Raw genomic sequence first — 17,451 nt, forward strand, 5'->3', positions numbered from 1 at the left:
ATACACTTTAAGCCACACATACATTATTATTTTGGTTGTGTGACATTTCATTTAATCAATGCAAACTGAATTTGAATCTTGGCTACTTGGCTATGACAATTATCAGCTGAGTGAACATTAATAGTTATCTGAGCTTCTGCTTTGCTTTCTTTCTGAAGGGGGACAAAAAACATTTTTACTTTAATTATTTTACTCTTTCATTGAAGCTGATTATTAAGTGAAACTATGTATATCCACAATTTGACATGTTGTAAAGTCTTAATAACAGAAAATTAATACCATGTATATTTTTTAAAAGAATAAAACATTTTAAGTTCTAAAATTTATTAGTATATAAATTAAAATAGCATCTTTCCCCCCCAATATTTAAAGACTATGAACAAATGAAAGGAATGGGAGAGACTAAGGTGAATGTTACCTTTGCTTTCTAGTTCTCCATCAGGCATGATAGAAGGCACACCACAACTTCATGCAAACGCTTGGCGAGTTTCTTCCACTTGCTTTGCACCTGTTCATGTTCCTGTGGTGGACCCCTGTAACATTAATCAACAGAACAGTAAGCCTTCTTTCTACTTGTAAATTTAGGGGAATAAATAGTGATTTTAAATTCTGATTATCTTTATTTGGGTAATATCAATGCTATTCTTTATGTATGTTTTTTAATACTATGCCTTTACATACTCCTGTTTATGCAATGTGCGTTATTTTTTTAAAAAGCCCCAGAAAATGACTTTTATTTATTACTTTGCATCCATACATTTACTTATTTTAGGCATTTGAGTTAGATTTTGGTGTGTTCAGAATATTTAAATGCTTAAGGAAAACCTCTGGAAAATCTCTAATAGTGCTGTTAGTCTTGGTTCCATAATGTGACAGCTCATGCAGGTTCTCTTGTTTATTACTATCACATTATGAGCTCCTACTCACAGAATATATTATGGCTTCATAAGTAGGAAACCAGTGAGCCAAGGAAGCTTTGTGCCATCAAGCGTGAGACAATTTGAGATGGTCATGCTCCAGGTTTGCAATTTGCAATGACGGTGCAACTCACAAGCCAAGAATTTTTGGCTGTATTTTTTTAACTAAAGCCACAACAAATCATGTGAATGGCTATTTCACTGCTCATTAAAAAGGCACATTATTACTATTTTTATAAAATAATTTTGTGAAAAAAGTGTGCATGCTTAAATAAATTTAAAATGTTTTAATTTGTTTCTTTAATCATTTTGGCTAGTTTATTATTTTGTGTGTAGTTTTTAAAAAAATTCGCTATTAATATTGGTTGAATACCTCTGTAAAATCAGAATGATTTCTGGCTGTTGTAGTGGTTGTTTGGTAGGATTCTGTTGATTGTCATATGGTCCTTGTTATTAACGTATAGTTTTGGTGTACTGGAAAAAACAACAAAATAATGCTGCTTTTAGTGCTGTCTTTTTACCTCTCCGTTTTCTGAACTTGAAGAAGACTATTAATCTCTTTGGTAATTTTTCCTACCTATAATAATAGGACTAGACTATATATAGTCTTTTGTCTCTATAGATTGAATACTTTCATCTCACTCGCATTTAACAACACTGTCCCCATTTTATGCTTAACTTTCTATTAATAGATCTACTCCTCCTTCAATTAGTTTTATGCAGCTTGTTTCTAACTTTCTCAGTTCCCTCCTTGATATTGCAGCACATTTTTAATTATCTTAATAACATGTAAATGTTGGAGTGTAATTGATAAATTCAGTTTTCCTTAATTACCTCCTTTATTACATTCCATTTTGTTATATACTTTTATCATATCTATCCCTATAGCTCATGTTTCCTCTGATATATATTTTAGATATTATACTCTTCACCTTTGCCATAAATTATTAAAAAAAATCAAATTGGAGATAACATTGGCAATAAGTTCTCCCATGAGTGGACTTCCTTGTTGTTTTGTTGATGGTTTCTTTTGCTTTGCAGAAGCTTTTAATTTTGATGGAGTCCCATTTGTTTATTTTCTTCTTAGTTTCCATTGTACTAGAAGCTTTATCAGTAAAGATATTGCTACAACAAATGTCTGATATTTTGCTGCCTATGGTTTCTTCTAAGATTTTTATGGTTTCCTGTCTTATGTTTGTCCTTTATCCATTTTGAGATCTGAGCATAACCAAAGGGCACGGACAGTAGGGGGGTGAGGGCATGTGCTGGGGGGTGGGAGGGACTGGGGAGAGTTCAATGGGGAGTGGGGGAAGGAGACTCATGTAATACTTTAAACAATAAAGAATTTAAATTAAAAAAAATTCAAATTGGTCAAGTCAGAAAAATTTCCAAAGAAAGGCAAGAAAATAGATAAAAGTCAAAAACTCTAATGTGGATTCTGAAAGATATTTTTTTTCACAAGGATATGTTGAGTCATCCTTTTAATGTCAGTAGGAATATTTTTAAATCCACAAATCCTTAGGGAACACAACAAAAGTCTCATTGACGTACTGCTTTGTTTTGGAGCTCCTGGGGCTGGGGAGTATGCATGCCAACAGCATGCTGTTAGAGTCTAAGTCATTTGTTTTTACATAGATAGTCATAACAATGCAAAAATATAACACTAAGATGATTATTATGTGTGTGCTTCCCCCCCCCCATAATATGTTATTCTAAATACTCAATAAAATAAGTTTAGTATATTTAATTAGTTCAAAAACATTCTGATCTCTGGACAGCTCATCTGCTCTCTTAAAGACAATGACAATTCAAAGATTGATTAATTTTAGCTATGAGGAATCAATGCAACCTGGGTTCACTACATCAAGGAATCACATACTTATTTTTTCTTTTCAGAAAGGTGGGATCTAGATTGTTTGGTCAAACTTGGTTACACCCAAAAAGAATTATATTTGATCAATCAGTTATTCTCAAGGGAAAAGTCAACAAATTTTAAGAGCTAATTACACAAACTCCCTCCCCCCTCTCCTGCCACCCAAAAAGCCTGGTAGTTATATCTTATAGCCTTTAGTATATGTTTCAGTCCCTAATTTCTATTCATTACTCATTTATTCACGAATTCATAGATTCACTTATCAGACATGGTGTTTTGTGCCTTGTGCAGACATTATGTGCAATGACTTTATGGGCATCTGCCACATTACCATTCACTTCAGAGACTCTATTGGAATGAGACGATTCCCAAACTTTCCTGGATAATTGTGTATTCCAGCGAGTTGCCATAACATCCACAACATGCAGTGTTTGGATGTCTGGAGATAAACTTCCCACTACTCACCAATTCTTTACAGTAGAATTGGGGTGATTTCCTAAAATGATTCTCAGGCCATGGGGTGATTGAGGCTATCTACCCTTCTGTTACTCATGTTATTGAGGTAAAACAACTTTTCCCCCCTAAAATATTATTGAATATAGTGCTGTCACCAATACTACCAAAAGTAAAAACGAACCCCCCCCCCCAAAAAAAAAATCCCACAAAACAGTGTAAGCTGAAAATATTGGCTCTTCTTATGTTCAAAACAGTGCATTTCTAGGAAAGCAAGAATCTTGGCTAGTTCTGGAACTTGATACTTAAGGTTAAGGATCCCAACTGGTAAATGAGGTGCTAATGAGATTCTTTGTCTGTTAGTTGGCTACGCAGCGCACTGTGATGTCATCCACCAGGAGCTCTTTGCTCCTTGCCACTTCTACATCAGCCCTGGGCTGTACTACCAGCTGTGCCGCCACGATGCCTGCAAGTGTGGGAGTGTCTGCCTATGCAATGCTCTCGCCCACTATGCCTACCTCTGTGGCCAGCGGGGCATCACCATTGACTTCAGAGCTCAGGTTTCCTTCTGTGGTGAGTATAATGGCAACAGCGCAGATACAGACAATCAGGAAACCCTTTAGAGGTTTTTACACTTAGAATTACTGCTTTCATTTTTAAGTGCAGAGTTAATATGGCTTAGGTTATTTGAAATATTACAATGTACAAACATAAAAATGAAAGAAGTACTTTGTTGCTTAAAATTGAAGCTATGTTAGATAAGATCAATAACTTTTGACTATTTTTTGTGATAAGCAGAGTATAATTATGGTTTGAAATATGTAACAGAAATAACTGGAAACACTCGAAAAAAGTCATAAAAAGGTCATATCTAAATGTGGAAAAGCATTATATGTGTGCTATAGAGACACAGCTGATTTGTAGTTAAATAGGCAAGCTATGCAACAGCCATGTATTATCTCAAGTTCTGGGCGTCTAGTCCTCATGGTTATGGTGTCTGCTGTTCTCATGCATGGTAGATTGCTTCCTTTTCTGTTTGTTCTATAATTTTTTATGAGCTAATCTTTGTTAGGGCTCTGCCTCTCTCCATTAGAATCCTCTGTGACCTGGATTTCAAGAGCATCACTTACTCTACTTCTCCTCTGGGTTCACACAGCCTTTTTCTATAACTCCAAAGGCTTCTGGGCCAGTGTTTGTTTTTTTTTTTTTAAATTTATATATATATAAATAAAACCTGATTTTGAGAGAGAGAGGGCGAGAGAGGTAAAGAGAGAGAAGCACCTATGTGAGAGTGCAACATTGATTGGCTGTCTCCTGTATGCCATCTACTGGGAATTGAACCGTAAACAGGGGCATGTGCCCTTGGCTGGGAATCGAAGCCCACCCATGTAAGTAAGCCCAGCCAACTGAGACACATCAGCCAGGGCTTATTAGCCAGTTTTGATGTTATTTTTCCTAGCTTGGGCTTTCTGAGAACAATAACGTAAAAATGAAAGAAACGTAAGTTTATATCAATAGAACAAACCTGTTTAGGATGTATATCTGGGATTTATATTTTTTAGAGGAGGCTTTATTTCATCACAGATCCCCAGAATTACAGCTGCTTTCCTAGCATCTTCCTTTTTTAAGAGCCAATTTTAAGTTCAGAAGTTGGCAAACCACACCCTTGGTCCTCCTGGGTTTTTGTAAAGAGCTACAAGGCCACAGCTGAGTAGTGTGTGTCACACAGCTGAGGAGACTTTGTGTCCTGCAAAGCTGAAACTATTTACTGTTTGGGCCTTTACAGAAAGTTTGCTGGCCTCTGTTGTAGTGCATCCTTGCAACTGAGGATGGAGTGATTTTGAGGGTCCAAGTGAAAGGTCTCCCAATTCTTGGTCTCATAAAGACTAGTTTTATTTTCTACTAGAGGCCCCATGCAAAGATTCATGCACCACTGGAGTCCCTCAGCCTGGTCTGTACCCTTTCTCAATCCAGGACCCCTAGGGGATGTCAGATTGCCAGTTTCAGCCTGATCCCTGCAGGGCTCAATCCCCTCAACTGGGCTTCGCTGCACCAGCCTTGGGAGCACACTGACCACCAGAGGGCAGCTCCTGCATTGAGCATCTGCCCCCTGGTAATCAGTGTGCGTCATAGCGACTGGTCTTTCTGTTGTTCGGTCGATTTGCATATTAGGGTTTTATTATACAAGATTCCACATGAGTTTAGACCAATAGATTGATCCTCCTCTCTTCCATTCAAGTTTTGGATATTGTTTCCATCTTCATTTCTGGCATAGAGGGATGTTATTCACTCCCCACCCCCAATTTTTCTTACAAGATCACTTATATATTTTACATAATTTCAATTATTTTTTTATACAGGATTTTCTGAGTATTTTTTTAGATTATTTTAGGTTGCCTATTATAATCAATTCAGTTTGGTCTAGGGAGAAATTGGAATGGTTTAGAAAAAGTATGAACATGATTAAGAAAGCAAAAGTTAAGAGCTATGCAACACTGATCAATAAAGTCAAGTTTTGTCTTATTTGTAGAAGACTAAGAGTTTGCTTAATATATAAAGAAGACATTGTAAACATAGCAATCAATAGAGTTGAAGTTTAAGGACAGGAAGTTTATTCAGACATAGAAAATACCTTAAATAATTAAAAAACAACAACTATTGTACAAGCTATTAAAGAATATTATGGAACGTCTCACAAATATTTCAGCCCTGGTCTGGTGGCTCATTTGATGGAGTGTTGTCCTGTACACCAAGAGGTTGGGATGTTTCTCCCATTGATGTTTCTCTCTCTCTCTCTCTCTCTCTCTCTCTCTCTCTCTCTCTCTCTCTCTCTCTCCCTCCCTCCCTCCCTCCATTCATCCATTCATCTCTCAATTAATAACATATCCTCAGGTGAAGATAAAACAAATTTTAAAATAGAAATTTCATTTTTCTCTTCTACTTCCATTGAGGCAAAGATTGTAACTAATAATTTATGTTGTAGGATTCTGTAGTGTTCTGGGTTTATTGAGGTCTGATATATATATATTTTTTTATGATTTACATCTGTCAAAGACCTGTAGTTCAGCACAAAACACTTCTGTCTCTGTGGAGATCTCTCTCTCAGCTGACGCTGCTCTGTCCTCAGGATTGGTGTGCCAGGAAGGCATGCAGTACCATCACTGCTCCTCCTTCTGCCGCCGCTCTTGTGTTGCTCTCTCTTCCCTGGAGCAGTGCAATGACGACTGTGCTGAAGGCTGCAACTGTCCTGAGGGCAAATACTATGAAGATACCCTTCACTTTTGTGTGCCCATGTAAGTCACAGAAATGGTCATGGTATCCAATTTTCCATCTCTTTTCCTTTTATGCCTGAAATGAGCTTTCATGCTTATCTCTTCTTTTTTAATCTAATTGACCTAACACCATTTAGTGAAAAAAAGAAAGAAAAGAATTTTCTCCACTATTGAACAGTCACTTTTTCCATGAAACAAGTGTGCATATATGCAAAGATCTGCTTGTGAGTTGTTTCTTTAATATTTCCTAATGTCTTTACTTTATTTCTTTATTTTTAACCCTGCGCTTGTTCACAAACAGCTGTAGGAAGAGCCAAGGAAGCTGATGGCTAACCCTGGGGTATATTTCTCCTTATTTTTATCATATCAAAGTTAATGAGAAGGCGAATGTATCACGGTCAGGTGGCAAGTTTCAGTAGCAGCACTGCAATGTCTGTCAGCAACCAGAAGTTTCTCCAATCTTGCCTGTGATAAGGACTTCTGTCTTATAGTAGGGTTAAATGGCATGCCTAAGTCCTGGACTCGTCACTGCAGAAAAGAGTGGAATTCATGGCTAGGTTATGTTTCTTTGAGGTGCATGTAGGGACTTTTTTTTGTGACTAACACGACACAGTTTGTATTGTGACTAACCCAGTCCAGACTTTTATTTTAGAAAACAAAATCTGAAGCTTCTCATTTTAATGGTTTCTGCCATTTGTAGTCTCATTGAATGAAGCCATTTTTAGAGTGTGCTTTCAAATGACCAATACAGTGCATAGGATCTGCTTGAATTTTACTGTTTTCTAAAATCTATACCTTATATCCTATTTCATTAATTTAACCTTTTGTTTTTTCTTATAGATTTCACTGTCGGTGTCATTATAGGGGCAGCGTTTATCAACCTGGAGAGCTTATCCCAACACCCTCCGGCTTATGGTAGATTTCAGTGATGGTGATTGTACTTGATAAATAACACATGCTGATGTAATTTCTTAACCCAAACCATAAATTGAAATATGATTTCTGTAACTTAAAAATGTAGACAACCCTAACATAATCCTTAAAACCAAATATCTATTCCATTGCAACATGGGATGCCTGAGTCTCCTAGTCATAACTGCAGGAAAGGGTGGCATTGAAGTGCCACGCAGCAGGATGGAAGCCTTCTGATCAGTTTGGGTTTTTATATGGAAGTTAGGAGTGAGGTGGGTGTCAAACAATGCAAGTTACTGGGGGTGAGGGGTTCATTTTTGTTTTATCCAATTACTTAAAAAAAAAAAAAAAAAGCAATTTTAACATGGACTGAACCAGGTCACATGCTGGAGTCTCCCTAGGAACATTGATGGGAACGCTGGTGAGATAATACTCATCACGAGGATAACACTCCCTGGGGCTGGAACCTGGCTGTTACAAATGCAGACAAATCCATGCAGCAGTTTAAATTGATCTACATCCAACTCTTCCTTTTTCAGTTGCACCATAGGTGTCAACAGATGATAACAGACCGTAGGTAATAGTAAAAAGAATGACATCTCATCATTACTAGTACCTTCTGTAGACCTGGCAGCATTATCTATTATTAAAACACTCATCCCTGTGACCCTAAAAGACAAGTACTGCTGCTGTGCCCCAAGTTTACAGGTGATAAAATGAGGCCCAGGCAGGCAAGCAACTTGGGAACAAAGCCAAGATTCAAGCCCAGGCGATGTGGTGCTGTGGTGATTTTTTTTTTTTTTTTTTTTTTTTACTTTTCCTGCTTTGCTCAGTAGCTTATTTCATATTCATGGCAGTATCCTGTTTATGCTCAATTTACCTTTAGTGTTATCTCCATCTTTCTTCCTTCCACCCTTCAATCAAGATACAAAGGCAATCGGTTCTTAGATCTTTCTCCAGTAGGTTGTACTAATAGCCACAGTCTCCCAAGCCAGAAATCTGGGAGCCATGTTTTGACTGCTACCTCCTGCTCAATATCCCCAGCCAATAAACCGCTAATGACTGGAGTTTATTTTCTGCAAATAGTAGAAATCTCCCTTTTTTCCATTGCCACTGCCTCAACAGCGTCTCTTCTTGGTCTTCTTGCCTCTAGTCTTGCCCCCTTCATTTTGCCAAGGTGGTATATCTCTCCTGAATTTAACATAATTAAATTTATTTTAGTAAATTGGCAAAAAATGAAGGAATCGTTTATCCTCAATGAGAAAAGAAAATCCCATTGTAGTGCAGTGACCTCATTTGCCATTCTTCTAAAAAAAAAAAAAAAAATGTCCCAGAATGAGTATGATATGGTAAAGCTGGCTCTGTGATCTGAGATCCGTCTGTCTCAGTTCCTCTCGGCCATTCACAATGTGAGCGAATCACACCTCTGAGCGTCATCCTGTTGTTAGACGACTATAAGCATATTTTTCATGTGGCATGGCTTAGTCAGCTTCTTCTTGTGGGCTCAGACATAGAACACATGATCTGGTCCAAAGCTGGCGGAAAAACTGTTGATGGTGGAGTTACTGAGAACTGATTTGTTATTCCCCATCATGATAGCTTTTTAAAAGAGCTTCAGAATTAACTTGGCCTGTATTGGGTTTTTGTTTTAGGCCCTGACTTTAGAACTTAAGTTGCAAGGAAGCTGTAACTTAATTCTGTCATCAGTGCTACTGCCAGAATGATTTTTCTAGAATTGAGACCAACCATATCACTTCTCTGGTTAAGGTCAATAGTCTACCTCGGGGACAAAGTCTGAGTGTCTGAATAAGAGCTGGACTTTGCCTCTTTGTCATCTGCACCTCCTGCCACTTCCTGCATTCCACTTTTTTTTTTTTTTTTTTTTTTTTACATAGAACACTGCTCTAACCCTGTGTGGATTTGTACCACATTCCAACTGAGAATTATGGCCTTTACTTGAGTAAAGATTATGAATTTTGGTCTTTGTATCTTCCATGGTTATTACAGTGACTTATACATGTGTTTGATAAAAGTGTTAATTGAAAGAATTCTCTTCAAATTGGCCAATAACTTAATTGTAGAAAAATTTAAATGGGAAAGAATAACATTTGTATATATATTCAATCAATTCTTACCCATTATTGATGTAATTTCTTAATTATTGATGTAAAGCAACCCATTATATGTTGCTTGTGAAATACAAAAAAAGAATAGATTTGGATTTGTAACATTTGTTTACTTTTACTAGCCAATGTTCAAATGGGACTGTGAAATGTGATGAGCCAGCACCGCCCTCTACTGGTAAGATCTAGATAATGTATTTTCCCTGAGGAGATTGCAGCTCTAGTACTGCCCCAACTTTTCTGGCAGAAGTTTTTACCCCATCACACCTGTCCTTGGCCAATTTTCATGAATATAGCCTTGGGAATGTTTCTCAACATGGTGCTTCAGTGCTTTCAAACTTTTTTCACACTAGAAATTATAATATATGTAGGACAGTCTGGCTTGAACATACAAGGTTTAGAGGAAAAGGTCATCAAACCAGGGGTTCTGCCTACCCCAGAATTAAACCAGGCGCCCAAAAGGATTTAGGAATATGTGTCTTGATACCTGTTGTAGCCTACTTGTGCCATAGAAGCTGTGAAACTACAGTAGACCAGCATTTCTCAGACACTAATGTGCACACGATTACCTCGGGATCTTGTTAAAGCGCCGATTCGAATTCAGCAGGTCAGGGATGATGCCCGAGATTCTATCTTTCTGGGAAAGGTGGATGTCATGCCATTGCCACAGGCTCCTGGGCTACATTATATCGATAAATAACAAGGCTCTAGGATTAATAGCTATCCCTTTAAAAATGGCATGCAAAATGATATCTACTCCTATGTCTCGTTAGAATGCCACTTTACAATTGTATATCATTCCCGAAGATCCTAGAGAGTTAGGGGATGCTATATTATTTATTTTTACCATAAAAAAGACATAAAATTTTTAATCACTGTGGGGAAATTCTAGGCAAATAATAAAGAACACCACTTTCACTGATTTTAGTGGACAGAAAGAGTGCAGGCTGTGAGCTATTCTTTCGTTATTTCCATGGTCATGTATATCTCTCTCTATATATAAACCTAATATGCAATGTGTCCCCTTGGGAGATCGACTGACTGGGAGTTCAATTCCTGGCTATGACGTGCACTGACCATTAGGAGGTGGTGCAGAATGAAGACCCCAGTGGCAGTTGGCAGCTAGGGAAGGAAGGTCCCAACCAGCAGCTGCTAGGGATCCTACCTGTGCACGAATTTCGTGCACTAGGCCTCTAGTATTATTATGAATTAGCTTTTAATTATATGCCCTGGATTTACTTTATAAGGATTAAGAGTACCCAGGGCTTCTTCTAGGCTTTGCTCATGGACCACACACATGTTCCGTAGCTTCTGGGCCACCCTGCCTTGCCCCCTTTGCTTCAAAAGGACTCAGAGTTAAAGAAGGGGATATCCAGGCCAGATTTCTTATGGAAAAATCCACAAGATGTGATCTTTTTGGCCCCTAATAAAGGACCTTTTTAATCCCTCTGATCCCAAATGCTTTTTGGAAGAATTTGTAGTTCCTAGCCTACCCATAATTATGTCTACTTCTGTACTTCCACTATATAGTGAGGACTGATATTAGTAAGGACTCGGAGATGAAGCAAGACCTAAAAGAATCATGTATTGTCAACACAAAGACTTATAAAATTTAATTGCTATAAAAAAATTGCTATTCCTCAAAAGTTTGGATTAATCAAAATGCCCTGCTTCTTGACTTCATAATGTTATATACTAGCTGTTTAGTTATCGCATTATGGAAGGAAGCTATGGTTTTGAAACTCAAAAAAGGTTTTGGAAATTTAGATGTTTATAAAGGGAATCTGGCTAAAGAATGTTTGTAAACTCACCAACCAAACTTTACAGAGTAAAAGAATGATGTAATAGTAACTGGTAAAATATTTTATGGTCACTTGTGTTTTGATACAATGCACTTCAATATGATTATCTGTCTATAGAGTGAATATAAACTTAAGGGTATTTTGTCTGTGCCTTGTCCCTGAAGTTCATGCCTGCCCCGAGGGAAAAGTGTATTTCAACTGCAGGTTTCCTGATCCCGAGTTGCCAGCCGGTGGAGTAAATTGTGAGATTACATGTGCAAACCTGGCCATGAACTTCACTTGCGCCCCATCTTCACCCTGCATAAGTGGCTGTGTTTGTGCTCCAGGGTAAGCCTCTTTTTCTTGATAATTGAGAACATTCAAGTTTTAATTTTTTAAAAAAATCACAAGAACACTTAAAACCATAATTTACAAAAATAGCTAAAATTGCCTGGTTGACTGGTGGTTAACTAGTTGGTAACTAGAAGATTATTGTAATCAGGATTTTACATATCACATATGTTTTCTGTGAGATAATACATATTATACATTAATATAACATATCTTACATAATAAAAGCATAATATGCACATTGATCAAATAGCCTAATAGCAGAATGATCGTTTTGAATCATGCTGTGACACCAACTGGCACCAGATCAGCCAAGGCGGGTGCTATGCGATTGGACAGGGGCCTGACCATTGCCCTATGATCGCCCGCCGAGAGAGGCCCATGCAGCTGGCCTGTGGGGTGATCAATCATGGGGCTCCATGATCACCTCAAAGAGGAAGATCCAGGCCACTGACCAGTGTGCTGCAGCGGCTGGGCAGGGCCTCCCTCTATGAGGGAGGCCTCGGGTGCAGGAGGGAAATCAGTGCCAGCAGCCAGGGGAAGAAAGGCCTACTCTTGCATGAATTTTGTGCATCAGGCTTCTAGTGACTAAATAATGTCACATGTTAAGTGTACAATATTGTTAAAGAAATAGAGTGTGTACAGTATTATTCAAGGACTGAAATATTGATACAACATTAATTAATTAACACAATATTAAAATAATTCAATGTCATTAAAGTAATACAGTGAATTAATTAGAGAACTAAATTTAGGATGGACTTAACATTGCCTGATTCAACTGCAATTTTGGAAAATTAATAGTGAACCACTCTACATTGATTACATTTTAGTGTATATCATTTTATATTTTTTGGTGCTATTACTGTTGATATTAAGTTATAATGATGATGCCAACTGCTTTATCTAATGGATGTTACAGAAAATAGGGCAGTGGGTAACAGTGGGAACTCTGGCTCAGTTACACTGGAGTTCAAATCCCAACTCTGCTGATGTAGGCTGAGTGGTTTTCTGCAAGTTTCCTTAAAATCTCAATTAGGCATTGTATCATGTGCCTTTGTGTGCCTGTTTGCATGCGTGTGTGTGTGGGGGGGGTGGGGGTGGGTGTACACTCAATAAATAGGTTTCACAATTTTATGGCAGCATAATCTACTCTTTTTAAAAAAATATATTTTATTGATTTTTTACAGAGAGGAAGAGAAAGTGACAGAGAGCTAGAAACATCGATGAGAGAGAATCACTGATCAGCTGCCTCTTGCATACCCCATACTGGGGATGTGCCCGCAACCAAGGTACATTCCCTTGACTGGAATCAAACCTGGGACTCTTCAGTCCGCAGGCCTATGCTCTATCCACTGAGTCAAACCAGTTTCGGCAGCATAATCTACTCTTATCTTTGTAAATTTCCTTCAGTAGCAGGAATGCATAACACTTGTGAACCCAGGGGCTATTCGCTTTCTGGCAGTTGCATTTACAATATGGCCTCCCTGGCCTTTCTCTTCTCCTAATGAATAGAGGCAGTGCTCAGACAGAGTACCACCTAAAGCAAATAGGTCAGTTATTCTTCCTCGATGAGCATATTCACACAAAGCATCCCTGGGCTCAGTTCTTAGAAACCGGTAGCAAAGAAGAGAGGGGTTTTGTGGTCAGCTTCCCAGGAGAGTCGCATTTGTCTAAATGCTACCTTTCTAGACTAGGTTGAAGAGCCACATAACCTGGGGCTGTGCCAAGCTCTTTAGAAGGAAGGACACATGTGGAGGCTGAAATAAAAACAGGCAGAAACCAGGCCATGGAGCAGCTGAATAAGGAAGACCTTTTAGTAAAAAGAACAGAAAAATACAACCTTTATTATGATAAAATAATTGAGGCTTACATCACTGCTTACTTACTTGATTTGATTATGACTATTGCAGATACATGGCTGATTAGATAAAGCTACCTCCTAATTTTGTTTCATATGCTTGTGGTTGATGCTATTATTTTAAAAGTATCTATTTGCTGTCACTTTTCACTTTCAGTTCAACAATGACTTATATACTTGCTGGTCAAATCTCATTACAAAAACTTAAAGAAATGTATTGAATAAATATAGTTGATATTGACTAAGAGGCCTCTGACTGATTTGGAAATAATTTTGCTATTCAGGACTTTCTATTACAAAGTTGTTCATGGTAATATGATTTGGATTGTCTTCTATATGACACTGGTTGCCTTATTTTAGGACAATAAATCTATAACTTGTTTTCATGAAGTTCCTGATAGTGCCAGTGATTCAGCCTATATAATAAAAGCCTAATATGCTAAGTGTTCAGTCATCCCATTGTCCATTAAACCAATCAAAGCCTAATATGCTAATGGTATGCTAAGGCCACTCAACTGCTCGCTATGATGTGCACTGATCACCAGGAGGCAGACAGTTGACCAGTTGACCAGTTGCTATGATGTGTACTGTCCACCAGGGGGGTAGATGCTCAATGCAGGAGTATCTTCACCTTCATGGCAGCACTAAGGATGTCTGACTGATGGCTTAGCCTGCGCCCCATGGGCCTAAAAGTTTATAGGCCTCTAGTTGACTATAAAAGGACTTAGAAGTTTAGAAGTCACTATGGATTAAAGAAATGCACAGTAATATAGTGGAAAGAATTACATAGAATTGGGGTTCAAATGTTGGTCCTCATTATTAAATGAAATGTCAGAACAAATTACTTAACCACTTACAGCCTCAACTTCCTCTTTTAAAAATAGGTGTAATAATATCTACTTCATGGATGTAGCACACCAGTTTTGATTAGGTATAAAAAAAACCTCATCAGTTATCAGCATAAGCACTTGCAGTCACTCACAAAAGAAGCTCTTGATTATTTCCTCTGTTTCATAACAAAAAAATGTTATATATCTTATATAATAATTCACTATTTTATCAAAATTGTTATACCAGACTCTTTCTCTTAATCAGTAAATATTAAAATAAGGGCCCTCACTATCTCTTTAAATTTTTTTTCCAGAATAACTCATTTTACCAATAAATTTTGGTTTTTGTCTCCCTTTTATTATATTAAATGATAGCAAAGGGTCAAAATTACTGCATCCAATCATTTGCCTGGCATTTACTTCCTATTGTGATATGCGCGATACTGTATGGAAAGAAGTGGAGGGAGATAAGGACAGGGGTCAACCTTTCGAGAGGCCAGCTAGAACATGCCTGTGACAAATGTAATGAATAGAGATGGTTGTGAATGTGATGAGATTACTGATTACTTCGAAAACTGAAATTAGTAGTTTAAACTACATAGTATTTACTCTTCTTTTGGAAGAATGGCGGAGCATCGAGGGAAGTGTTATATTCCTGAAAGCTGTCCATGCATCTGGAAAGACTGGGAGTACCTCTCAGGAGAAGTGATTGCTACACCATGTTATACCTGGTAATCAGGTTCATTTATTTGACAAAAACATCCTAAGCAATTGTATTAGTTTCGACCATCTTATATTTACTTAAGGTGACTGACTTCAACAAAAACAAATCAAGCCTGAGTAAATAAGATTTTAAAGTCATTTGTGCATTGATAGAGAGCTACTGTCTCTAGGGAATCATACCATTATTTTTATTCATATTTGTTTCACACATTAGAAAAGTGTAAAATATGACAATATGAAAATGTAATGAGAAAAGAATATCTCAAGGTTATAAGAAAGTGATAAAAATTCCAAAAAGGAGTTCACATTTATGGAAGGTTTTATTTTTGGAAACAAGCCTAAAGAAAACCATGAAATTGAAATATAATTTTCTTAAAATGCAGATAAAGATTCTAAACTCATGAACAAAATCACACTTAATATATTAAATAGACTCAAGTATCAAAGATGGCATTGTGGTCTTTTGGCTACCAGCATGCTTATGTTCAATTTTTCATTCCAACATCTGTTTTCATTATAACCCGGGCACAATTTCTGGGATTGATTGTGGCGTCTGATATTTTATTTAAACAAAGTGGTAAATATATGTCTAATTAGAGTAATGTTATCAGAACAAATTGGCAATATTTATAAGGGCTATTGGCTCAGTGATTGCTCTTTAATGCAAACCTTCCAATGTTTATGCTACTTGAAAAAATTAATTAGAGCCATATTTCTTACAATGGGGACTTCTGTTATTTTCTAATAGTGTTTGTCGACGAGGAATGTTCAATTGCACATACTATCCATGTCCAGCAGTGTGTACAATATATGGGGATCGGCATTATCATTCTTTTGATGGACTGGAATATGACTATATTGGTGATTGCCAGGTATTTTTGATAAAGGTATGTCACAATTACTTATACTTTTATTTGCAATTATGTAAAGGCAATGTAAAAAAACAAGTATGCAGGGCCATGGTATATCAAATCCGTACATCATTAATATAATTTATAAAAGTAAGCAATTTAATTATAATTTCCTTGGCTCATTCTAAAGTTTTACTATTTACTAGAGGCCCAGTGCACAAAATTCATGCACTGGGGGAGTCTTCTCAACCCAGCCTGCACCCTCTCCAACCTGGGACCCCTTGGGGGATATCCCCAGGATCGGGCCTAAACCAGCAGTTGGACATCCCTCTCACAATCCAGAACCACTGGCTCCTAAATGCTCACCTGCCTGCCTGCCTGCCTAAATGTCCCTAACTGCCCCCCCCCCCGCCTGCTTGCTTGCCCCATCTGCTCCCCCACCCCCCCCCGCAGGCCTGGAAGCCCCTTACTTTCCCTCTCTGCTAGCCTGGTCATCCCTAACTTCCCCTTCCCACTGGCCTGCTCCCCTGTGCTGGCCCAGTTGCCTCCAACTGCCCCTCTCTGCCAGCCTAGTTGCCTTTAACTGCCCCCCTTCCTACCTGGTCACCCCTTACTGCCCCTCCCCCTGCCAGCCTGGTTGCCCCCAACTACTCTCCTGCTGGCCTGGTCACCCCCAAAAGCCCTCCCTCGCAGCCTGGTCACCCCATGCAGCCTACTATTTGGTCATTACTTTTACTGTAACAGCATCCTGGACAATTTGCATATTCCTCTGTTATTAGTATAGATAAATGATGAGCCAATTCTGAAATTTTCTGTGCCCCTGTTATCTTATTTGTAAAATGAAGATAATAATTAGACCTATTCCCAGGGGTAGTTCTTAGAATTAATTGAACTATGCAAGGCTCTCAGATAGTGCTTGATATATAGTTACTGTACAATACATGTCAACTGCTTGATTTTTACTGACTTAATTGGGTGAATACAAAAATAAGACTTTAAATCATGTATTGGACTATGATTTATCATTGTAGCATTCAAAAGGCATTATTCTCAATTCTAGACATGCTATTTTGATAAGTTTTGGTAATCCCTAGGCTTTGTATATCTGAAAAATCCTTCAAATTTCTCATATGTTTAATGCATTTGGATTTTCTATATACCTAAATTTTATTTACATATCACTGATCAAAGAATTAAACTTCTAAATCCAAAAGCTAAGCTTTAGAAAAAAATAAACAAAATAACAGATTTCCTTCAGCAAAGTTACCTTTTTTTAAAAAAAACAACACATTTTATTAATTTTTTACAGAGAGGAAGAGAGAGGGATGGAGATTTAGAAACATCAATGAGAGAGAATCATCGATCAGCTGCCTCTTGCACACCCCCTACTGGGGATGTGCCCACAACCAAGGTACATGCCCTTGACCGGAATCGAACCTGGGACCTTCCAGACCACAGGCCGACGCTCTATCCACTGAGCCATACCAGTTTTGGCAGCAAAGTT

At 37.9% G+C, this 17,451-nt stretch overlaps 1 protein-coding gene across 1 annotated transcript in view; it reads left to right on the plus strand.

The window, feature by feature from the left end:
- OTOGL (otogelin like) overlaps positions 1-17,451 on the plus strand; it is a 149,981-nt gene that overhangs the window by 46,193 nt on the left and 86,337 nt on the right. Inside the window, exons 18-25 of the mRNA XM_045588285.1 lie at positions 432-556; positions 3,607-3,816; positions 6,371-6,536; positions 7,356-7,430; positions 9,676-9,728; positions 11,517-11,679; positions 14,997-15,104; positions 15,845-15,983. Coding sequence (XP_045444241.1) covers positions 432-556; positions 3,607-3,816; positions 6,371-6,536; positions 7,356-7,430; positions 9,676-9,728; positions 11,517-11,679; positions 14,997-15,104; positions 15,845-15,983 — 1,039 coding nt within the window. The remainder of the gene's footprint in view (positions 1-431; positions 557-3,606; positions 3,817-6,370; positions 6,537-7,355; positions 7,431-9,675; positions 9,729-11,516; positions 11,680-14,996; positions 15,105-15,844; positions 15,984-17,451) is intronic.

Source organism: Pipistrellus kuhlii, unplaced genomic scaffold (assembly GCF_014108245.1).
Source record: "Pipistrellus kuhlii isolate mPipKuh1 unplaced genomic scaffold, mPipKuh1.p scaffold_m20_p_3, whole genome shotgun sequence".
NCBI classification, from domain to species: domain Eukaryota; kingdom Metazoa; phylum Chordata; class Mammalia; order Chiroptera; family Vespertilionidae; genus Pipistrellus; species Pipistrellus kuhlii.